The sequence below is a fragment of the Sceloporus undulatus genome, chromosome 2, assembly GCF_019175285.1.
Source record: "Sceloporus undulatus isolate JIND9_A2432 ecotype Alabama chromosome 2, SceUnd_v1.1, whole genome shotgun sequence".
Classification (NCBI taxonomy): domain Eukaryota; kingdom Metazoa; phylum Chordata; class Lepidosauria; order Squamata; family Phrynosomatidae; genus Sceloporus; species Sceloporus undulatus.
In genome coordinates, this window is record NC_056523.1 from 82,094,448 (window position 1) to 82,120,044 (window position 25,597).

The following is a 25,597-nucleotide window of genomic DNA, read 5'->3' on the forward strand; positions in this document are numbered from 1 at the left end:
TCCCTTATATCAAATAGGGAACGTATACTTTTTTGGAATATTTTCAAACCATGGATGCTTGAATCTGTGGATAAAAAATCCATGGATAAGAAGGGCTGACTGTACAGCTTTCAGAGATATGCTCACCTTAATATGCCCAAGAGAATGTTGATAGTTAGGGTCATTTTAATGCATTTTGTAATCTCTTTGATATGTTTCAGTTCTTCACACCCTCCCTCTTGCATAATACAGAAAGAAGAATGGATTCTGTCTAAGGCTAAAGAATGTAACATTACAGTTCATGATTACAGTTATGTACTGTAATCAGTTTCTTCCCATTGTACGCTTGAACTTCACAGTAGGCCAGCCTATTTCAGTATACGACCACCTCGCAATGTTTTGGTCTATAATTTTCACTACCTCTGACCACTGGTCATGTTGGTAGTGCCAGTGGAAATTGTAATAAAAAACACCTGCAGGGCACCACACTGGGAAAGGCATCCGTAGTAAGCTGTGTAATAATTACATTGTCACAGTGTTGTAAAGCTAATCAAGTGCAGGAGAGGAATAAGACAAGATTTATTTCAAGATGGGCACTACATTCCTCAGTCCTTTCTTTTCCATTTATATTCTATTATTATTATTATTATTATTATTATTATTATTACCTGAAAAAAGCGGGTTCATTCTGCGGTGCTGTTGTGATGCCACAAGGCGCTAATGGTGCACTTGCAGTGTCACATAGGCGCCAGGACGTGTGGGACGCTATGTGTCCGTCACATCAAAATGGCGGCGCCCATATGTACAGGGTGCTGCCATTTTGACGGCCTCGTCACGTGCGAGGGGCGACGTCGCGTCTGGAAGCACCGCCCCTCGCATGTGATGACAGCGCCCATAGGGCCCGTCTGTCCAGCGCCAGCGGTACCTTATGGCCAACCAGAATGCACAATATACATGTGCAAACTAAGTTAGATCACTGGTAGATTTTTGATTAGATTTTCTAAGTGGCCAACACTGCTATCCCTGGATGTTGTCATCGGTGTTGGTGTGAGCACACATAAGCACATTAATTGTTCAAAACCGAGTAACTCAGTTCGTAGGTATCTGCAGGCTGGCCAGGAGCAGGTGTTCTGAGACAGGATCACACAATCAGAAATGTCTCCCCATCGCTGCCCCCTCCTGAATGACTGATTTTTTAAAATTCTATCAGAAGGCAAACTGAAATAGGACAGGCCCATGTGAACAGAAGGGGGTGAAAGACAGTGAAAGAAATGTCCATCCCATATAAATTTTCCCTCTAGGATAAAAAAAACCACTCACCCCTGTCTTTGAGGATGTAAATGTAAATGAGAAGCACCAGCTTGACTAGTTTCTTCCCATATCTTCTATGGCCTGTTGCTCTACACATTCATCCCCAAGCTGCACATCACTGATTCTTTGATTATTAATACTTTATTTCTCTTTCTTTGTAGGAAGCAAAAACTCGGGAAGGGTTGCAGGTGTGGCCTCAGGTACTGGCTTTTGTTGTCATAAAATACAATACAATACAATACAACCCCACCCTGCCTTCTCACAGATTGACATGCCTGGTCACTGAGTGGCGCGGCTGTGCTAAAGAGGATCACAGGCATAGGCCAGTGATGTCACTAAAACCTCTTATGTAACTGGACCCAGGACAGGCTCCTGGCTGTTTCTCACACTCTGCCAGAACCCAGCTGAAAGGACTGGCTACAATACAAGCCCAGCTTTCAGAGGTGGTGATCATAGGAAACAAAGTTTAGTGAACTGACCCAGCAGAAAGGCCTGGGAGTGAGAAAGGGAATGGGTTAAATTGGTGGGAAGTAAGACTGTGAAGCAGAGAAAGAAGTCAGCCCTAAGGCACATGGATATATAGTGAAGAAGTTGTTTATCTGTAAGCATACTTGGCATTGTTCATGACAGCCCTACTGTACAACCTTTCAGAGGTCAAAGTCCTTTGTCCTAAATGAAGGCCGTGGAAAAGCCCCCATACTATGAATCCAGTGTAAAGAACTAATTGCATACCTTATAAGACAGCTCGTATTTCTTTGTGGGTTTCATGTTGCAGAGAAGACAAAGGAGCAGGCATCCCAGCTGGGTGGAGCTGTCTTCTCAGGGCTGGAAATATCGCAGCTGCCACAGGATTGGTCAAGAAGTGAATTCCCAACTGACCTGAAGGTGAGCATCCCACAACCCAGTCAGTGATTCTGAAAGCTGTTAAGAACCATCTGCTGCCTGTGGTCTCTCATAGAAGGAAAGGCCAACTTATCCTGCAACCCTGCTGGGAATTAGTAGACGGGAGAGAAATCTGAGATTGGTACAAGGTCCTGCCTGCAAAGCCCATGCCACTTAACAGAACTGTGGCCATGCTGGTTTCCTGTGTACCCTACTACTGTCAGAACACAAGGGGATTGGGGTGAGCACAGAGAGAATGACTTAAGCTCATGTGGAGAGGGACATGAGAATGCTGAGGACATCATCCATCCTGCACATTTCTCAGATGCAGCAGACAGGAACAGTATGTGCAAGAACAGGCATGCCGTGCAGAAAAGTAAATGTGCACGCAGACATACGATAACAGACTACTTATGTGAGCACAGCACCAGGTGTGTCTTTTTCTGTGCCAATGATAATTAGATGCAAATGATATACCTGTATTTACACTCCTGTATGCCCGTATTATGCATTCATGTGCATTTTATTTTATTATTGATTGTGTCTGGGGCCAACTGTAGGGCTGGGTCGCATCCAAGGAGAGCTCTTGAATCTTGCAGCCCGGCGTGCACTGCGGCTGTTTTGCTCCCAGCTTAGCTTAACATGCAACAGCTGAGGAAGAAATGAGGCCAGCACCCAGGGGCAGGAACAAACGCTATCTTCTGCTAGACCAGAAGAGTAGAGCACGGCAGAGCCGTCCACGCAGACACAGGAGAGAGGGTAGAACAGACAGCCAGCCTCCTTCTGTCCCCTGGCCTTGGCAGTCCAACCGCACCTGATTCACCAGGGAATGAGGGAGGAGAGGTAATGGAAGGACCACAATACATGACCCCAGTGTTAACGCCGCGACAGAGCGTCCCCCACAACTTAATGACCTGTCCTCACAACCAAAGCGCGGACAAGGAGTTTTTGGCCACTTGGTGGCACACAACGCTGCCAAAAATCAACGCCAACCGAGCACTCCACCAAATCTGGACAAGGGCGTCTGGTCTGTCACAGAAACGTATACACGTGAGCTCAAAGGGGAAGACAAGAGACGGCAATACACACGACTGTTACGAACTAGATCTCAGAATCTCTCAGAAATAGCCGTACCAACCCACAGCAATATAGCCAGCCCAAGGCCTACCAGATAAATCAGGGTTGAGCAGCTCCCTTACTAGCAGGACCACTCGTAGTGAGCTACAACGGGAAATTCTGCCGAAAGATGCTGTTCACCCCCTTTCGTATGGAACATATTAGCTGTCAAGATCCCATGCTAGGACCTTAGCAAACAAGCCTCGCCAACCCTCGCTCGCCCTGGACCAACCTGAGACAGCTTTTTAAAACGTGAACAGGAATCTGGCAGAGAAAACAACGGAGCCAGAGGGCCCCATGCGGTACCATTTAGAATGGTATTGCCGCGTCGAAGGGCGGGACCCAGGACGAGGAATTAGGACCGGGCATAAATCACTGCTGGGCAATCCACCACGACGTATCGAAACGAACCCGCAAACTGGGCATGCGAGAAGCAGCAAGACCAAAATCTGCCCAGACCCAACAAAGACTAGCTGGCTCCCAGCTGAATTGGAGAGAATCGTTTGAGATATGTTTATGACATTTTACCTTGACTCGAGAGGGATCGTGTTGATTTTCCTCCAGCAAAAATAGTCGTATCTTTTCTGAAAGGCATCAAGACCAGTCCTACCATTTTGTCCTACATGTTCCTATTTACCAATTCCTTCCCAACTTGTTGGGGATTGTCCTATCTATAACCTTCGTCACCCGGATATATTAGTATCAACACTCACGAGGAGCTGCAAGTCGATTATAATGCATTCGCCATAGCCCATGCCAGCCGCCTCAGCCCCTCGCAAACACGCTTTGTCGACGATCCCTTGGTTATTTTGATCCTGGCTATATCTTTTCTGCCATCTCATCTACTACCTCCCTGTGGATAGCAGATACTGGCCTTCAGTGCTTACTAAGTTGTGGTCGCCTTTGCTTACTTGCAAGGGGACAACACTGCTATAAAATACCATACTCCAGATTAACGGTTTATTCCTAAACATCGTGGCTGCTTACCACAGATTACCCAAAGTATGTTAAACTTTCTTGGGCTTTTCGGACTGGTACTCTGGACTTAAGATTGATTCACCGAGACCACTGAAGCACTATTCAAACCTCCATAGTACGACCACACACACGCCCTCCTCACCTCTACTCATGCTTATTTTGCTGGCCTCAGCCATGCCAGGACTGAACCCGCCGCCCGTTGGATCACGGTCCGATGTGAGACGACCCCTGACAACTCCTTCAGAGCCCAAGCCTCGGATGACGAAACCTGATCGGCGATGATATTTGAAAAATAACGTCGATCCGCCCTGCCGCCCACACTCCCTCAGCGTGACGCAATGAAGCTATTCTAGCCGGCACTGCGAACAGAAACGTATCCGGATGTCGATGTTGTGCCTGAGGGTGGGCGGGGGGACATAACATGTGGCCCTCACAGTGCCTTAGGGCAATGATATCATATTGCTTTACCCGCATTAGCGTTCTACTTTCGCCAGACAGAAAGCCTATTGACTTCAACCTGGGTCTCAGCACGTGACTTACGATCCACCGCCCGGGTCCCGGCAAACGCCAGTAGTTGTGACGCGGGGTACGACTATGATCTGTGGGCATCAGGCGTGGGACCTGCTCTATCTTTACACCTTCCCCATGCACGTCTTCCTTATTCTCTTGTCGCCTGGAAACGTCGAAGAAATAACCATGCCCGGCTGGGTGCACCACCAAGCAAATCCACCCGCTGCCGGTCTAGCACGCCTCATAGAGAAGATGGACTCCCGCATTCGCACACGCGTACAACCGCCAATCACATCAAACCGCATCCAATCTAACCCGCTATATACAAACCTCAGCTCTAACCAAACTCAGGGGCTGCACCCTTCCTAGAACCATACATTTGAGCGTTGCAGGACTACAGGAAGTTTCTATGCTTACTGCCTACTCAGATACCTGCGGGGAGCCCAAAAAGATCACGACATAGCTTCGCGGGGTATAAGGATGGAGTCATGCGCACTAGCACAGCATTCAGCCACTCACGGAGCAATAATATAACAATTCACGTCCTCGCAGTCACACTATATCCGCGTTCCCTGCCAGCCGAGGACGGGCTCAGCTGACCTTTATCGCACTTAATAATCCCCCCAAAGTATAACAATTCGCTCCACACACAATAAATCCAATCAAGTATGGGGTGTTAGACTCTTGTTTTAAGACCTTGACCCCTCACTTGACTCTAGTCGAGCATAAATATACCAATCCCAAAGACCCTACAAACATAAAAGTCATCTCCACCGGACCCAGGACAAGCAAAAGTTAAACCCTGTGGCAAATAGAGACGACAATTAACTAGGATAGATTCGTGATTAACACATTCACTAGTACAATGCAAAGTGAGCGAACCATTCTGGGATTGTGGTGTTCACACTAACGAAAAATACGCGCCCCAAACTCAAGTTTGATACAGAGACAGAAACTGTTATACTATGATAGAGTAAAAGTCCACCCCCTATTATAGAGACCAATCAACCCTTGTCATGGAGAAAGTAGGAATGCGCTTCAGATTTTGGAACAAGCAATCAATCGTAGACGCAGTCGCGCCTCGAGTATGGGACGAGACACGCTTGAAAGGCCTGCCGCAGAGCGACCCACATCCCCTACAATGTCAGGCCAACAAGTTTCGCCAAAATGCTGAGAGAACGTCCTCATTTAATTGAATGGTTGGTGACGCTTTGCCGACATTTGTTCACTATGTTTCTGTTTTTATCTGTCCGCATCACGAGCTGGAACCACATCACTATGTAACAGTGAGGGTGCATATGGCAGAGCGGTGGAACTCGTATGTCCACTGGGCTAGTCTGCTTTTCAACGAAACCGCCCAATATAAAGCTCGATCTCCGTTGGTGGTTCACATTCTCTTCTTTCAACCTCAATATTCAATAACGCTTTATTCTTCGGTTCTCCCACGCGCATGAGACGACTTCGAGTATCACAACCTACTAGGCAATAGCGCTACACCATTACCGCGTACACCTAGCCGGAATGATCTAATGCAAGCCATCCCCACTTGCATTCCCGCACATAGCTTACCACTACACAGTCAGAAATGAACAATAACAAACTAATTGACCCTCTCCCTCTCCCCAACACTACCTACCTCCACCTCTCCAAACGAATAGGCCTTGACTCGTAACAGATGTGTGATGGGAGAGGAGGCCCCCCAACATCCCACATTCACTGTCATGAGTCTCTTACTCCAGTCTCCCACCTGCCTCCAAGGGACCTCATCGGGGATCTGTGTTATTATGTATCGTGGTCTTGCCTTTAAGAGAACACCAAAGAATTCTGAAAGGACAAACCCTGGCCGCATTGGTTTTTGTGTGTGCGCCTTTGTAGCCTGGCCCTTAACTACCCTCGTTCTTACCCTCCCAGCTGCAGTAAGGACAATGGACTTCCCTTGTTCTGTAAGAACAACAGCCTGTGTAATCTTCTCCATTTTAAAGCAGAGATTCCCTCAAATCTCAGCTGGGACCCTACGATCTGGGCCTGATGTTACATATTTTGCATTGTCACTGTGAAGTCACGCCAAACTCCGCCTCCATTTTGTACCATTCTGTGGAACTTTTTTTTATATTTCTAGAATGGAATTGTTTATCGCCATATGTGTTGAACACGTATAACACAGTAACCATACAGTTGACAACTAACACCTTGGTCCTTGGTAAACAGCTAGACTCCTCAAATCCCCACAAATTACGATCCTCTTGTATCACAGTAGCTCGCAACATAACACGTTTGGTTATATTGCAAGTTCTAGGTTGTATCCCACACAAATCTACTAACATGACGGACTTGAATCGCCCTCCCCTCTATCCCTCTACCCCCTCATCGCGTCAAGCTATTAATCGGCTTCTTCCAGTGACCTTTTGATGGCCTGGATAATCCTTACCGCTACCAATGTCGCCTCATACATCCGTGCTGCAATCCCTGGGCAGCCTGAACAGAGTGTACAACCAAGCTGCCCCTGTGCTTCCATTGAACCGTATGAACAAAACGTAGCACAACTCTTCTCTTATGACCAGAAATAGCCAGAACGGCCTAGAGAGCTTGCAATGGCATAGCTATGAAACACAGAGAGAGATTCGAGAAACCGGTCGTCAGAGAGAGGGCCACCCGGACCGGAGAAATACAATTTATGCGTTGTAGCGCATGGAAAATGAAGTAGCTTTATATAGAGGGCAGCTGGCAGAAGAACCTGCTCACCAAAGCTAGTTTAGGCTTTTTGACAGCGGTTCTGACGAGAGTCGTTACAATCGGGAGATCTAATCAAGCTGGGGGGGGGGGCAAAGCCAGAGTAAAAAAAGCCTACTCTGTGGCAAGCTAAGATTTTCAGACACATCACACTTATCATGAACTTAACACTCATGAAGAATCCAAGCCGATCTGTTCCCAGTCAACAAAACCACCCATGGGGAAGCCCAGCGAGAGTGAGTTTGTTAGCTGGAACACTTCCTGGATATCTTTCATGTGTTAGTCCCTGGTAGTTTTGTTTGCGGGAAGCCTTCACCCACCAGCGCATCGCTGCACATCAATGAGGGATGGTACTAGACGTGTCGTGCAGACTTGGTTTGTTGCTGGAGCCTTCGCCTGGATCCTTCATGGGTTAAGTCACTGGAATAAGCGAAATGTCTCTGCAAACTATTTTCAGCACAACTCGAAGCAGGATCTGCCGCTTTTTCTCCCACACTTTCCCCATCTGATAATCTGTACTTTCCACGGGATAACATGCCTTTAGTAAAGAAAACGAAAACTGCTGCAAAACACTAGTAGAGCTTCTTCGCTAAGAATGGGCAAGTTAAAACGAAAGCGGTGCAAACTGGCCTTTCTGTAACCATTGGAAAAAAAACACAGGTTACTTCACTCTTTTTCATCATTACTTAAACCAGGCTGGCACTTACAGAAAAACAAACTGAAAACTTGAACTGGTAGTACAGCAAGCCCATGTTTTTTGTGAGCATGCCATACACAGCTTTTGGCATATTGCTGAATAGCCACACCGGAAGGGCCCCCGTGCGTCCCAGAAAAACAATTAATTGGGGCGCGCACCCATGGCCGGCACCACTGCTGTGGTTGTGCGCTATTTTTTTACGGGCGTGAGCCCCATTACCTCCTAAGGCTCCAGCACTATTGCTGATTTCCCCTTACGTGGAGGGACCGGAATGGATCCTCACGTAAGGGGAGGGCCCACTGTATTATATTGCCTTCGTATACAATCTATAGTTCAAGCCACACTTGGAATATTTAGCACCATACTTACCAACACGGATATTGAGGAGCTGGAAATTTTTCTGAAAGGCCAACAAAAAAATCAAAGAAAGTTTGGGGTTTTAAAGGGGAAAAGGTTGATAAAGGGTAAGGCGTGTGCATCAGGTTTATACAGAAAAGCACGTATGCTCAAGCACTATAGGAAATAATGGGGTGTGTGCTTGCGCCGGTGCATGGGGTGAACTACGTGTCCCATTATTTCTGCCTGTGCTTCGCCTCCGCGTTAGCTCAAAGCACGCGGAAGGGCAACACCTGCCTATAGGAGGGTCGACTAAACGTATACCTGATGAAGGGGAAATTAAGTACCATGTTTTGCTCTCTCTCCCATGAAAACTAGAAACGAAGCTCCACCGTGAAGCCAAATGGAGGAGACTCAACCAGATGAAATAACACAGAAACAGGATCATATTGGAATCCCTCCCACAAAAGGCTGGTTATGGCCGCTGTTCTAAATAGCGTAGGCGCAGAATTCATGTGGTCACAAGTTATGATGACTACATACGGCCTCCCGGGCTCAGACCACAATCTGCCTCCCAAATTCTGCAAAGCTCAAGCAAACTGAGGCAGACACGATGTTATTACACTGACTTCTGCCTGTCAGACTTCCAGTAGCCCTCTGGGTTGTCCACTGTGAAAATTATGATGCCGAACTCGATAAGACCGTTAGCCTGATACAGGTGTCCCACCTGCCTTAGCATCGTAAGCGTACCTAATAAAATGGCTCTCATAATAGCACTAAGATACCGACGCTTCTATCCCATGTTTCCCCAAACGGCCAAAATAGTCATAAATCCCTAAGGTACCGGTTAAGGAGTGCCCGGCCAGTTTACTGGGATTAAAAATACAACAAATGACCACCCAAACCCACAGCACCGTGCAGTGATATAAAAATATGGGCTTCCCGGTCTTTCTAACATAAAATGTACATAAGATAAAAGGAGACAGCATGTCACACGGTGTTGCTGAATAATTCCCTGTATATAGATGGAAAAAGGAAAGAAATATGCCCACGCACCAGCTGTTCCGTATGGAGACACTGCAAAGGACAAAAGAAATCTGTCCCTACTGTTCGAGAAAACAAGGCTAGGCACAAGGAAGATTAGCTAAAACAACATCTTTTAGGTATGTGCTGTCTCGCCGGTGGAGGTTCACCTCCACTAAACGGCCAGGCCAACATCCGCACTATTGCAGAACCATTTTAAAACAATACCGTAGCAGTTAAGTTTTCACATTATGTTTGTTGTAAATATATATTGCTGAGCATTTTGCACCCTTCCTTATGAAGCTTTTAAAAAGCTGCGTACACAATCTTTCGCTTAACGCTAGTTTTTACCTGCTGGACAAAACATCCCACAAAACCCTTCCAAATGTGCCCACTTTCCCCCTCTTTTTAAAAAGATGTTCCTGCCTATATGTGCGGCTGTTGGTACCTCCAAGTAGCTTTTCTGACGATGGCAACCACTATCATGGGTTTTCCGATTTGTTCAGTGGGGGTTTGCCTTGCCTTCCTCTGAGCCTGCAGGGAGTGTGTCGTGCCTAAGGTAACCCCAGTAGATTCCATGTCTGAGCAGGAATTCATACCCTAGTCGTCAGAGTCATAGCCCAGTGCTCACATCACTACACCCCTGGAGCAGGCGCCCTCCGGCGTGTATAGTAACCTACATTTTTCAATTATTTCCTAACATTGTTTGATTTCCTTGTAAATGATGTACTGCTTGTTGTCTTAAACCTGCTGTGTACGTAGGTATACAGTATGAATTACTGGCCTTTAACTAGAAGGTCCTACATCTGAGACACAAATCAAAACGGCAACGAGAGCTGGATTAAATCTGACCTTCTTTAAAATAGTGATTCCATGTTAGATCTTGTCCTGGGTTCACAATCCTGCCAATGCAGAAATTTACATCACGCTATATTGCTCCATTAACTAGTTCTGAATTACCTCACTGCATGACCTCTGTTCTCCTCTGCATTTCCAGCTGAGTCCTCAACTAGCAACAGAAGCAATAGGTGGGAGTTTCATACATTTTGACCCAGGAGCTGCATAGTTTATCCTTTATTACTAGCACCTAAACCCCTCCATAAAGCAGTCCCTCTCTGGACCATCAGTTAAAATACTGAATAAAAAAGTACAGTAGTCCCAAATGCTCACCAAGAGAATCCACGACTATCCACTGTGATGTGCAAGTTTACTTTCTAGCAATAAGAAAAAAAAAATCAGTATTTCCTTCTTCATTCAGATCTCTAGTTGCGCCCGATCAAAACGTGGGCGACCATATGCAGCCTCCCGAGGGTGAGAGGTTGGATTTGGTCTCACTGTTATGAATCCAAGAAATTCAAGAAGTGACAGTGTGAATTTGATGTCTCTAACCAGACGATTGATATGGAGGGTGTCAAAACAGCCAACTCCCAGATAGAAAAATGGATAGACCGTGTTGACAAAGGAAGGTGTGCATTCTGTGAAGACTCTGGGAGCTGTAGACAGGCCAGAGGTAGGACTCTAAATTAGTAGAGATGTCCCACTGCGAAACAAGAAACCTTTGGTGACAGTCTCATATCCCATACAGTGGATGTACTGTTCCTTCAAGTCAAGAGAGGCAAACCAGTCTCCTCTCTGCAAAAGGAAAGGACTAAGGAGCGAGTTACCATACGGAACCATCAGTAAGAAATATAGAAGATAAGACAGAATAGTTCCAGTATGGGTTGGAGGCTTCCATCCACTTGACACAATGAAATATGTGAGAAGAAACATTGTCAATCCGGTAAATGGGTACGGGTTTGAGAGCCCTTAGAGAGATGTATGCACTGTCATCAGTAGGTGTAATATATAAATCCCGTGGGAGGAATGTCTTCAAATTTGAGGGCACAGCCCCTGAAGATGATGTCAAGCACCCAGGAATCAGATGTTATGGAAAGCGTTCATTGAAATCAGGGGTAAGTCTATGTCAAGAGAGAGCAGGAATGGAAGTGTGCACAGAGAGAGTCATAGGTGCCTTTTATCTTGGACATATCCTTCCTCTTGAAGGACTGTCAGTACCGAGCCTGGCTTGTGTTGCATCTTCCAGAAAGGAAGACTGTGACTGGAATCTGTCTCCTCATGCCAATGGACTGTAACTCCTACTGTAGCATAAGGAGGATCTTACCAAGCCGACAGTCGATGAGGGGTAAACCTTGGCAAAGAGGAGAACATGCCATTTTTCATGCTGTGGTCTTCATCTTATATTTGAAGTCCAGCTTTTTATCCATTTCCTTAAGAAAGCAAGGCTGAGTCTAAATGGCATGCCTTCGAGGGCAGCTCGAGCTGTCAGTGGTCAAAGCATGAAGCCAGGCATAATATCAAGGGCTACTGATGCCTGACAACACCTTCACCCACAGTTTGCAGAATGACAAGAGAATTGATCTGCTGGGCCCTGAGAGAGCGGGCCTTCGTAGGTCCTGAGTCAAATGCCCTTCTTCATCTGGGGAGCTTATCAAACAGGGAAGGTTGTTCTCTCCCAAGATACTGCTGGATAAGCTTCCATGCATGTCGAGTAGTTAGCTACTCAAAAGTCTCAGAGCCAATGCTGAGTATAGTTCCTAGCCATACCATCAGCTCCGAGCCCTCTTTGTCTGTCAGTTTTGACAATGTTCTGGGAGTTGGCTAGAGTTGGGAAGCCTCTACAATGGCTGAGTTCAGCTTCGAATGCTCAAAGAGCCACATGGAGTAAGAAGGAATGATGCAGTAAATATTGTTTATCTTCACAAGGTGGATGGCATGGTGCTGGAGGCTTCCATCCCAACCTTAGCGATGTGGGACTGGATGGCAAGGAGTCCTATGGATATGCTCGTAGATGGGATCCAATGGTTGGATTCGTGATACACTACATTGTGATTGTGTGCACTGCCATCTGGATGACTGTTCTGAAAAGGAGGCAGACATTGTCCATTAGTGAAGCTCAACTCATGGGTTACTAAGGCATTGGAAGGGGACTGACATGGGAGTTGATCAGGAGTAGAGGAAGGGATTCTATACAGACTACCGAATGCAGTGAACAAGGAAGAGAGGAAGAGATCAATCAGCCAGGGATTCATGGTGAGGTGGAATGGGGGAGTTTCTGATACAGGGTGTACATGCTGAGTCACTAAAAGGCCGGTCGAGCCAAGAGAGCCGACTATAAAACTCCGAACCTGTAGGGGATCCTTGAGGGCCTCTCAGGAAGTCGCAGGCATAATGCTTTTGATGGAAGTCGGGTTCCACTGACAGCTAATAGTGACTGGTTTCCTTATTGAAGACAAGGTTGTGGCCTGGTTTAACATGAATCGGTGAGTAACAGGGCCAATTCTCTTCCTGGCTATTGTCAGTACTAATCACGATCTGTGTTGAATCGGATTGAGGGTTGGATTTGTACTGGTGGTCGGATTTGAATTGCGCCTCAGATTTGTACCAGTAATTTGCTAGTACACTGGCCAAACAGTCCACTACCAGTAGGTGAGTGAGGAAACTCTACCAGAATATACAGAGTGCAGAGAAGATGCGGCGAGGGAGACCAATGAGGCTGTCTCACTGGGTAATCAGCAATTTCCCCCTCCGAAGCCAAACCAACCTGAGTCTCTACCACCTGAAGAGTGGAGTCAGGGAGGACAGGTTTCTCGATCGTTAAATCTCGGATTGGTGACCTGCTTGGAGGGGAGTGTGAAGAAGATTGTCTTAGTTTCTTCTTTCCCCCTTTGTCACGGGACTTTTTGGTGTCATTGAGGCGAACAGAAGCAGAGTCGGCTTCTATTGTTGAGGACTTTCACTTTTTTGCCTGGACGTGTCTCGTATCCGGTCCCTCAAATGGAGATGCCGCTCGAGTCAGGTCTGCATTTGGATGATGATGATGCCTCATGGCTCCAGTTTTTGTAGAGCCAGCATGGGTAGAGTCATCACAATGACTCAATCTGTTGCTTTGAGTTCAGAGACATTGGGGGAATGGAGACAGTTGCTGAGGGGGCCAAATGCGGCTTCAGACCTGTTCATATAAAATTGCCTAGAGTCAGAGAAAGGCAATTCTTCCAGCCCGGGGTAAAGGGCCCTACAATGGAGGCAACTCTGTTTATTATGCCCGCTTGCCAAGGCACAGCAAGCAATGAGAGTCTAGGCCCATGATCTTGAAAGATAGTGATTGAGAGACGCAACTTGCCATCAAGGGCTGAACGTCATCGACAGTCTGGGTTCCAAACCATAACATCAAGCAGAGTCCAAATCAGGAAACAGGGAGTAGTTGAAAGCCAAACCGAGCCAAAAACAGAGAATACTAAGTCAAATACTATATTCGATAAGAGAAGAGTAGTCAAAGGTGAAATCTGTTGTTTTGTAAAACGCGATAAGCAAAAATGAAGGCAATTCTACAATCAGTTCCTTCAATCTGCTAGCGCAGTGGACAAAAGAAAAATGAGCAGGAATGCTAGGGTTATATATAGGGTGAATGGAGCCACAGCCAAAAAGTCTTCCTTGCAATTCTAGAAGGTTCAGATGTCTCTGCACAGGCTCAAGAAAACCTTTTCATGTGAGTCAGAAACCACAATGAAGAACTCACAGTTTACTAAGGAGTTTATCACACATGAAATTTGAACTAAAATTTATAGCAAATTTGAAGTGAAGTGGAAGCAGAGTCAATTCGAATCCAAGGCAATTCACGTGATGAATTATTCACGTGAAGAGAGGAATTGTGGCCATTCCTGAGACAAAAGCAAAGCGAGTGCAAAATAAATTATCACACCAGTACATACCATGTGGGATCACCAGATTGAATGGGCACCCTTGCGCATGCTCAGTGGGGCTCTGATGCATTGTGAACCTTGCACTTCTGAGATGAAGAAGGGGCCACTTCTTGGTTCCATTTGCACGTGAATGCTAGACTCAGGGGAATGATGCTTCACATTTCTTCCTCCCTTTCTATTTGGCCATCCCTGGCGCCACATCTACATCTATGCCTCCATGTCAGAGCCACGTCCATTCAGCCACATCTACATCTATCCTCCGTGTCAGATCCCACAGCCATTTCAGCCGCATCTACATCTATCCTCCTGTCATTCTCCTCATCATTCCAGCCACATCTACATCTATCCTCCGTGTCAGAGCCCACATCCATTTCAGCCACAGTTACATCTATCCTCCTGTCATTCTCCTCATCCATTCCAGCCACGTCCATCTATCCTGCGGTGGCAGAGCCTTCCCCTTCAGGCCCAAGCCAGGTCTCAGTAATGCAAGCCAGGTCACAGTTGTTATCCTCCAGCAGGTCATAGATAATGTGGGTCTTGTTTTTAATGGACCTAGCATTGCACAGGAGCAGAGACAGGGTTCATGTTATGGTTGGAATGACCCTCAGATCTCTTTGGTTAGAAGAGGGACAGGAAGGAGGGATATATATTAAGCATCGATCTCTCGCCTTCCTCTGTAACACTGGTCCACTCTCCTACAGCCATACCTCCCCCTGCCCCACACTACTCCTATAGGAGCCCCGCTCGTATCAAGGGAGTTACCCTCTGCCTTCCCAACCGAAACACTCCCCACATCCGTACCCCCCCTCCCCCCCGCAATGCAACAATGATGGCAGAGAGGAGACACCCCAGTGACCAGAAGCAGGAGGACTGGGCTCCTCATCTTATTTAAGAGGGAATATCAGTAGGGGTACATTTTGTTTGGTACAATTTCCTCTCCTTCTGCGTTAAAGGTACAAGAACCGTTCTTTGTCTCTGATTCTAACATAAAGCGTGCCCTGTCTTTCTGTTAATCCTCGCCACTGACATAAGGTCTTATCATGCCAGTTTTGTTTTGCTCAATTAGCATGCCCATGGTAAATCCTGACATACCAGATCCATTGCAGCACCTCTGCACCTATCTGAATCCATTCAAACATCTTCAATGTGATTTATGACTACACTGTGTTTTCATTATCCATTCTTTTTCACCCACCCATCTGAACAGTGGTAGAATTCAAAGACACAGCCATGTTAGTCTGGAAAATCAGTATGCAATGGTATTTTGTAGCACCTTAGAGAATAACGGAAAGAAAGAAGCTGGTAGCATGAGCTTTCATAAACTTGAGTCTGCTTTCTCAGATGCAAGGAGTGGAGTGTAGAGTCCAGAGATCTATATAAGCCAGTTGTGTGTCAGTATGTCAACTGAAATTCAAAACCTTGTAGTTATGGAGATAAGATGGCAAGTTCAGTTTTAACTATGGCCATTGGATGACAAAGGCAGGAGGAAGCATGTTGCTTAAAGTCAAGGAGAGTAGATAATCGTTTGAATAAGTATTGGAATATCCAGTTGGCCCTCCATATCCACTGATTCTTTATCCACAGATTCAAGCACACATGGCTTGTATTTTTAAAAAAGCATACATTTAAAAAAGCAAACTTAATTTCTCCATTTTATATAAGGGTCACCACTGTACTTTGCTATTGTATTTAATGGCAATTGAGTAGCCAGTTTTGGTACCCATGAGGGATCCAGGGACCAAACCCCAACAGATAACAAGGGCCCACTGTAGTGTGCGAACCAGAGAGGTGATGTGATGAACTAGTCAAGTGTGCCCTCATGAGGATGGGGAGTTAGTGTTGAAATGTGTATAGTATGCCAAGAAACTATTGTCTCTAACCCACTACTGATGGATTGGAGTCTGTGGGTACATCCCAATTCTGCCATTTCTCTTTCCAATCTTCCTTTGTAGTTCTTTTATTCAAGGACCACTGTTCTGAGATCCAAGATGGAATACCCAGGAAGACTGAAGTGTTCCACAACTAGTTTTTGTGTATTCCCATTCTTAATGTCTGATTTATGTTCATTTATCATCTGGCACAGGAACCGGCCTGTTTGCCCAATGTAGAGTGCTGAATTGCTCACATAGTATGGCATAAATCACACTGGAGGATCAGCAAGTGAAAATCCCTCTAACGCTGGGTGATGCATTAGGTGCTGTGATGCCCTTTCCTGAATCGATGTGTGGGCAGTTTATATTTGGGTTTGTGGCAAGGGTTGGTACTAGTGTGTCCACCTGTAGGTAAGTAACTGAGGTTTGGAAGCTGTATGTGGGCGAGTAAAGGCCTGCCACGAAGAATCTTTGAGAGGGCAGCACTATTGTCCAGAATGGTTTGCAGTCTCAGCTGGGAGCTGTATGTGACCACTAGTGCGGTTTTGTCATTTTCTGTCTTCAGTCTGTTCTGTAATAGATTAGTTCTGGTTATAAGCTTTACCTTGGTTGTTTTTCCAAGAGTATTATGGCTGTATGAGGTGGTTCATGTGTTAATGGAAGGTCGGTTTTTTTGCCCCAGATCACTGGAACTGCTCCAACATCAAGTCCGCTTTGTTGCAATTGTAAACAGGGAAGTCGCCCCAAGTTAACCCCTCCTCATTTGGCAAGAGAGGTTCTTGAGGCAAGCACATTGAGCTTTGAGCTGTACCCCAGAGAAAATATATTCACTGACAATTATGTAATAAAATAGTTTATTTAACGGTGTGTAAATTTGAGGCATTCTGTCAATGATAGACTTGTGAAACTTTCAGCAACTAGATTCTTGTCATCATTGGTGAATCCAATCAAAAATCCACCAAACTATGGTGGGATACAGACCACCCAAAAGGGCAGTCTCCTGCCACCCTGGTTTGCTGCACGAGGGAGCCACAGGGGACAAACCACACAGCTCCCTCGCACAGCAAAAAGAACCTGAAAAAAGCGGGTTCATTCTGCGGTGCTGTTGTGATGCCACAAGGCGCTAATGGTGCACTTGCAGTGTCACATAGGCGCCAGGACGTGTGGACGCTATGTGTCCGTCACATCAAAATGGCGGCGCCCATATGTACAGGGTGCTGCCATTTTGACGGCCTCGTCACGTGCGAGGGGCGAGTCGCGTCTGGAAGCACCGCCCCTCGCATGTGATGACAGCGCCCCATAGGGCCCGTCTGTCCAGCGCCAGCGGTACCTTTATTGGCCAACCAGAATGCACAATATACATGTTGCAAACTAAGTTAGATCACTGGTAGATTTTTGATTAGATTTTCTAAGTGGCCAACACTGCTATCCCTGGATGTTGTCATCGGTGTTGGTGTGAGCACACATAAGCACATTTAATTGTTCAAACCGGAGTAACTCAGTTCGTAGGTATCTGCAGGCTGGCCAGGAGCAGGTGTTCTGAGACAGGATCACACAATCAGAAATGTCTCCCCATCGCTGCCCTCCTCCTGAATGACTGATTTTTTAAAATTCTATCAGAAGGCAAACTGAAATAGGACAGGCCCATGTGAACAGAAGGGGGTGAAAGACAGTGAAAGAAATGTCCATCCCATATAAATTTTCCCTCTAGGATTAAAAAAACCACTCACCCCTGTCTTTGAGGAATGTAAATGTAAATGAGAAGCACCAGCTTGACTTAGTTCTTCCCATTATCTTCTATGCCTGTTGCTCTACACATTCATCCCCCTAAAGCTGCACATCACTGATTCTTTTGATTATTAATACTTTATTTCTCTTTCTTTGTAGGAAGCAAAACTCGGGAAGGTGTTGCAGGTGTGGCCTCAGGTACTGGCTTTTGTTGTCATAAAATACAATACAATACAATACAACCCCACCCTGCCTTTCTCACAGATTGACATTGCCTGGTCACTGAGTGGGCAGCTGTGCTAAAGAGATCACAGGCTAATAGGCCAGTGATGTCACTAAAACCTCTTATGTAACTGGACCCAGGACAGGCTCCTGGCTGTTTCTCACACGTCTGCAGAACCAGCTGAAAGGACTGGCTACAATACAAGCCCAGCTTTCAGAGGTGGTGATCATAGGAAACAAAGTTTAGTGAACATGACCCAGCAGAAGGCCTGGAGTGAGAAAGGGAATGGGTTAAATTGGTGGGAAGTAAGACTGTGAAGCAGAGAAAGAAGTCAGCCCTAAGGCACATGGATATATAGTGAAGAAAGTTGTTTATCTGTAAGCTATACTTGGCATTGTTCATGACAGCCCTACTGTACAACCTTTCAGAGGTCAAAGTCCTTTGTCCTAAATGAAGGCCGTGGAAAAGCCACATACTATGAATCCAGTGTAAAGAACTAATTGCATAACCTTATAAGACAGCTCGTATTTCTTTTGTGGGTTTCATAGTTGCAGAGAAGACAAAGGAGCAGGCATCCCAGCTGGGTGGAGCTGTCTTCTCAGGGGCTGGAAATATCGCAGCTGCCACAGGATTGGTCAAGAAAGATGAATTCCCAACTGACCTGAAGGTGAGCATCCCACACCCAGTCAGTGATTCTGAAAGCTGTTAAGAAACCATCTGCTGCCTGTGGTCTCTCATAGAAAGGAAAGGCAACTTATCCTGCAACCCTGCTGGGGAAGTTAGTAGACGGGAGAGAAATCTGAGATTGGTACAAGGTCCTGCCTGCAAAGCCCATGCCACTTAACAGAACTGTGGCCATGCTGGTTTCCCTGTACCCTACTACTGTCAGAACACAAGTGGATTGGGGTGAGCAACAGAAGAATGACATTAAGCTCATGTGAGAGGGACATGAGAATGCTGAGGACATTCATCCATCCTGACATTTCTCAGATGCAGAGACAGGAACAGTATGTGCAAGAACAGGCATGCATGTGCAGAAAAGTAAATGTGCACGCAGACATACGATAACATGACTACTTATGTGAGCACAGCACCAGTGTGTCTATTTCTGTGCCAATGATAATTATATTCAAATGATATACCTGTATTTACACTCATGTATGCCAGTATTATGCATTCATGTGCATTATTATTATTATTATTATTATTATTATTATTATTATTATTAGATTGTGTCTGGCAACTGTAGGGCTGGTCGATCCAAGGAAGAGCTCTTGAATCTTGCAGCCGAGCTGCCACTGAGCCGTTTGCTCCCAGCTTAGCTTAAAATAGCAACAGCTGAGGAAGAAATGAGGCCAGCACAGCCGGGCAGGAACAAACGCTCTCTTCTGCTCAGCATGGGGGAAGGGTACTTTGCAGCAGCCACCTCCTCCTTTCCCTGCCTTGGGTCAACGCCTGTTCTGTGATGGGGAGGGAATTGGTTATACTGTTCCCATCACAACTTATACCTTCCTCAAGCCAAAGAGGAGTTTTGGCCCTTGGTGGCTCTAGCTGCAAATAAGCCAAGCATCACAAATCTGGAAGTTATAGTCTCAAGAAATCGTTATAATGGAAGGGGAGACAGGGCAATAAAATGGTTAAGAACTATATTAAGATCTCTCATAAATATCTAAACACCAATTACCCAGACTACCAGATATCAGGTTTGATCAGCTCCCTTACTTGAAGGACACTCTGTAGTGAGTAGAATTTGGAAGATGCTTGTTCCCCTTTTCGTATGACAATATTATGCTGTAGATCCATGTAGGACTTAGCAAACAAGGCCTGCCACTCTCTGCCTGTACAAACATGAGACAGATTTTTAAAAGTTAACAGGAATCTGGGAGAAACAAAGGAGCCAGAGGGCCCATGGGTACCATTTAGAATGGTATTTGCAGTAGAAGGGGAGACCCAGGAGAGGAATTAGGAAGGCATAAATCACTGCTGGGAATTACACAGACAAGATATAGAAAGAAACAGCAAACTGGGAATGAGAATCAGCAAGACCAAAATCTGCCCAGACCCAACAAATACTATCTGGCTCCCAGCTGATTGTAGAGATGGAAGGTTATATTTATGAGAGATCTTGATCTAGCAAATAGTTTTCTTTCTGAGAAGAATATTTTGTCTTATCTTTACTCCTCATTGTGGTTGCCTAATATCACCTGTTATGTACCAGAGCTGCAAGGCATATCTTTCTGCCCATCTCTCTACTCCCAGTGTAAGGTATGCTCAGTGCTACTAAAAGTGTGGCCTTTGTTACTTTTCAAGGGACAACATGTATAAAATATACATCCTCGATAACGTTTATTTAAACATCTGGGTTCCCACAGTACCCAAGTTTGTTAATTTATTGGGCTTTCAGAATGGAAGAACACTGACAACCATGAATAATCTGTAATTATTTTGCTGGCAGCCTGAAGAGGTTGGTCAGGAAGCTGTGGAAGAACCACTGATAGAGCCACTGTTGGAACCTGAGGGAGAGAACTATGAAGAGCCACCTCAGGTGAGCAGAGCAGAATGGAGAAATATGTGTGTGGAGGGGGGTGGGGAACTCTGGCAATGAAAGTATCTTAGGTTTCCATCAGAGAGATAGATCCAAATGTGTCTCAGCAAGTGCTGATCCAAGCCAGGGTACAGGCAAGCAGTATGTGAGAATGGGTAAGAGGTCTTAGCTCAGGTGGATTTTACATTCCAAGTTCAATCTTTGGCAGAAAACCTGGAGAACCACTGCCAGTCTGGGTACACAACACTGAGCTATATGGACCAATACCTCAGTACAAATCAGGGGCTGTTCCTAGACAAATTTGAGGTGCAGGACAGGATGTGTGCACTCAGAAGAAAAAGAAAATTTTCTGTAGGGTCCTAGAAGAGAATAAATTAGCTGCATTCATAAGAGCTTTTGGTGGGCTGATATGCATTAAACCCAAAGTAAATGCCAAATATGGGGGTTGTTAGTACCTGGTTACGATATAAGTAATTCCTCAGCCTAAACCAAGAAAAAGTGGATAGCCAGGAGATTAAATGAGGGAACCTGGGAGTTGTGTTGCAGATGGAAGTATTTATACAGTCCACCCTTGTCACGTGCTGGGGATGTGTTCGGGGGGGGGGGGGGCCAAATGTAAGGCAAATTTCGCAAATGCTGGAGTCCCATTTAATTGAATGGTGGTGAGCTCTGCGACATTTTGTCCCTTGCCTCTCGCCATCCACGTAAGCTGGAAATCCATGTACAGTGAGGGTGCATATGGAGAGGGTGGACTGTATGTCCCTGGGCTAGCTGTTTTCCAGACCCAATCTAAAGCTGCTTGGGTTCACATTCTTCTTTCAACTCATAAAATAAAGCTTTATTTCTGTCTCTCCAGGAGGAATATCAGGAATACGAGCCGGAAGCATAATGGCCATCCCCATTCCCGACACTTCCACCAGCAGCACAATAACAATAATGACCCTCCCTCTCCCAAACCTCCTCCACCTCTCCAAAGAAAGGCCTTGACACAGATGGTGATGGAGAGGAGCCCCCACACCACATACTGTCATGAGTTCTTCCTCCAGTTCTGCTCCAAGGGACCTCATCGGGATCTGTGTTTTATGTATCGTGGTCTTTAGCATTAAGAGAAACAAAGAATTCTGAAGACAAACCCTGGCCGCAGTGGTTTGTGTGTGTGCGCCTTTGTGAGCCTGGCCTTACTACCCTGCTTCCCTCCCAGCGCAGTAAGGCCAGGCTTCCCTGTGTCTGTAAGAAGCATGTTGTATCTTCTCCATTTTAAAGCAGAGCATTCCATCATCTCAGCTGGGACCCTACGCTGGGCCTGCTGTACATTTGCTTGCACGTGAATCACGCCAACTCCGCTCCATTACCATTGGTGGAACTTTTTTTTATATTTCTGAATGGATTGTTTATGCCTTTGTGACCTCTCCCTTTCCTGACTCCCCTGGTCTTGTAACAGAGACTCCCCAATTTTGACAGTGCAGAAGTTGTGTCTGTGTATCCCAAACAAAAGGAGTGCCCTCCCTTTCCCGCCCCCAGCGCTCTGTGTTGTGACTGTGGCATGGATATATACCTCCCACTGTCGCTGTGTGTGCAATCCTGGGGCAGCTGCCAGTGACACAGCTGCCCCTGTGTCCATGAATAAAGCCAACTCTTCTCTGTAGTTGCTTGTCTGCTTTCACATCGTTCACATGTCAAGAGGGGAGCCATTGCTTTGTGCTGTGAATAAGGTAGCTTTTATGGGCTGGCTATCCTGCAGCTATTAGCTTTTTTGTGGTCTGAGAAAGTGTAACTAGGGAGATTATCAGACTGGGGGGGGGAGCCAGAGTAAAAAGCATACTCTGGGCAAAGCTAAAGATTTTCAGACACATCACACTTATCCAGGACTTAACCCATGAAGATCCAGGAATGTTCCAGCAACAAACCATGGGGAAGCCCAGGGAGTGGTTTGTTGCTGGAACATTCCTGGATCTTCATGTGTTAAGTCCTGGTTTGTTGCTGGAACATTCCTGGATCTTCATGTGTTAAGTCCTGGTTTGTTGCTGGAGCATTCCTGGATCTTCATGGGTTAAGTCCTGGATAAGCGCAATGTCTCTGAAAATCTTCAGCACAATCGCTAGCAGGATATGCCTTTTTCTTCCCCAACTTTCCCCCATCTGATAATCTAGTACTTCCAAGGGATAACTGCCTTTAGTAAAGAAAAAGTAAAACTGCTGCAACACTAGTAGAGCTTCTTCTGCCTAAGAATGGGCAAGTAAAAAGAAAGCTGTGCAAAATGCCTTTTGTAACAATTGGAAAAAACAGGTTACTTCACTCTTTTTTCATCATTACTTAACAAGCTGGCAATTACAGAAAACAAACTGAAAACTGAACTGGTAGTACAGCAAGCCCATGTTTTATGTGAGCATGCCATACACAGCTTTTGGCATATGCTGAAAGCCACACCGGAAGGGCCCCTCGTGCGTCCCAGAACAATTAATGGGGCGCGCACCCATGGCACGTGCACACTGCTGCATTGTTGTGCGCTGCGGGCGTGAGCCCCATTACCTCCTATAGGGCTCCAGCATATGCTGATTTCCCCTTACGTGGAGGGATCCGGAATGGATCCTCACGTAAGGGGAGGGCCCACTGTATTATAATGCCTTCATCATACCAATCTATAGTTCAGCCACACTTGGAATTTAGTACATACTTTACAAAAAGGATATTGAGGAGCTGGAAATTTTTCTGAAAGGCCAACAAAAATAATCAAAGAAAGTTTGGGGTTTTAAGGGAAAGGTTGATAAAGGGTAAGGAGTGTGATCAGTGTTTATACAGAAAAGCGCGTATGCTCAAGCACTATAGGAAATAATGGGGTGCGTGCTTGCGACGGTGCATGGGGTGAATACTTGTCCCATTATTTCTGCCTGTGCTTGCCTTCCGCGTTAGCTCAAAGCCGCGGAAGGCAAACCTGCCTATAAGGAGGGTCGACTAAAAGTATACCTGATGAAGGGAAATTAAGTACAATGTTTTGCTCATTCTCCCATGAAACTAGAAACGAAGCTCCACCAGTGAAGCCAAATGGAGGAGACTCAAACCAGATGAAATACACAGAACAGAGATCATATTTGGAATTCCCTACCACAAAAGGCTGGTTATGGCCTCTGTTCTAAATAGCTTTAGGGACAAATTCATGTGGGTCACAAGTTATGATGACTACATGCTGCCTCCAGGCTCAGACACAATATGCCTCCAAATTATGAATAGCTCAAGAAAATGAGCAGAAAGATGTTATTACACTGACTTCTGCCTTGTCAGATTTCCAGTAGCCTCTGGTTGTCCACTGTGAAAATTATGATGCTATACTAGATAAACCTTTAGCCTGATACAGGTTCCATTCTTACATTATTAAGCTGTACCTACTAAAATTTGCTCTCATATATAGCACTTAAAAGATACAGAAGCTCTATCCCTGTTTACAACTGGCCAAATAGTCATAAATCACTAAGGTAACTGTTAAGAGTGCCAGGCAGTTTTATGGATTAAAATAAACAAATGCACAACCAGCCTAAATGCAGTGATATAAAAATATGGCTTCCCGGTCTTTCATAACATAAAATGTACATAAGATAAAAGGAAGACAGCATGTACACGTTTTGCTGAATTAATTCCCTGTATATATATGGAAAAAGGGAAAATATGCCCACTCACCAGCTGTTCTTATGAGACACTGCAAAGGACAAAAGAAATCTGTACTCTACTGTTCTGAAAACAAGGCTTAGCACAAAGGAGATTAGCTAAACACATCTTTTTAGGTATGTGCTGTTTTCGGTGGAGGTTCACCTCCACTAAACTGCCCAGCCAACATCAGCACTATTGCAAGAACCATTTAAAAAAATACCTGTAGCAGTTAAGTTTTCACATTATTTTGTTGTAATATATATTGCTGATCATTTTTGCACCCTTCCTTATAAGCTTTTTAAAAAGCTGGTACCAATCTTTTCTCTTAACGCTAATGTTTTTACCTTCTGGACAAACATCCCACAAACCCTTCCAAATGTGCCCACTTTCCACCCTCTTTTTAAAAATATGTTCCTGCCTATATGTTGCTGCTGTTGTGTACCTCCAAGTAGTTTCTGACGATGGCAACCACTATCATGGGTTTTCGATTTGTTCAGTGGGGGTTTGCCTTTGCCTTCCTCTGATGCTGAGGGAGTGTGTCTTGCCTAAGGTAACCCAGTAGATTTCCATGTCTGAGCAGGAATTCATACCCTAGTCTTCAGATTCATAGCCCAGTGCTCAAATCACTACACCCTGTGCAGGCTCCCTTCCTGCTTGTATAGTAACCTACATTTTTCAATTATTTCCTAACATTGTTTGATTTTCCTTGTAAATGCTGTACTGATTGTTGTCTTAACATGCTGTGTAATAATATACAGTATTAATTCTGGCCTTTACTATAGTTCCTACTAATCTGAGACACAAATCAAAGGCAAAGAGCTGGATTAAATCTGAACTTCTTTAAAATAGTGATTCCATGTTAGATCTTGTCCTGGGTTCACAAATCCTGCCAATGCAGAAATTTACATCAAGCTATATTGCTCCATTAACTAGTTCTGAATTACCTCACTGATGATCTCTGTTCTCCTCTGCATTTCCAGCTGAGGTCCTCAACTAGCAACAGAAGCAATAGGTGTGAGTTTCATACATTTTGACCCAGGAAGCTGCATATTTTATCCTTTATTACTAAGCACCTAAAACCCCTCCATAAAGCAGTCCCTCTCTGGACCATCAGTTAAAATACTGAATAAAAAAGTACAGTAGTCCCAAGAATGCTCACCAAGAGAATCCACAGCTTATCCACTGTGATGTGCAAGTTTACTTTCTAGCAATAAGAAAACAAAAAATCATTATTTCCTTTCTTCATTCAGAACTTCTATAGTGCGC

At 45.4% G+C, this 25,597-nt stretch overlaps 1 protein-coding gene across 1 annotated transcript in view; it reads left to right on the top strand.

Annotated features, from left to right (window-relative positions):
- SNCB (synuclein beta) overlaps positions 1 to 22,334 on the top strand; it is a 49,306-nt gene extending 26,972 nt beyond the window's left edge. The window contains exons 2-5 of the mRNA XM_042451858.1: positions 18,081 to 18,119; positions 18,693 to 18,811; positions 20,600 to 20,689; positions 21,546 to 22,334. Of these exons, the coding sequence (XP_042307792.1) occupies positions 18,081 to 18,119; positions 18,693 to 18,811; positions 20,600 to 20,689; positions 21,546 to 21,578 (281 nt within the window). The 3' untranslated portion in view covers positions 21,579 to 22,334. The remainder of the gene's footprint in view (positions 1 to 18,080; positions 18,120 to 18,692; positions 18,812 to 20,599; positions 20,690 to 21,545) is intronic.
- Positions 22,335 to 25,597: the final 3,263 nt, after the last annotated feature.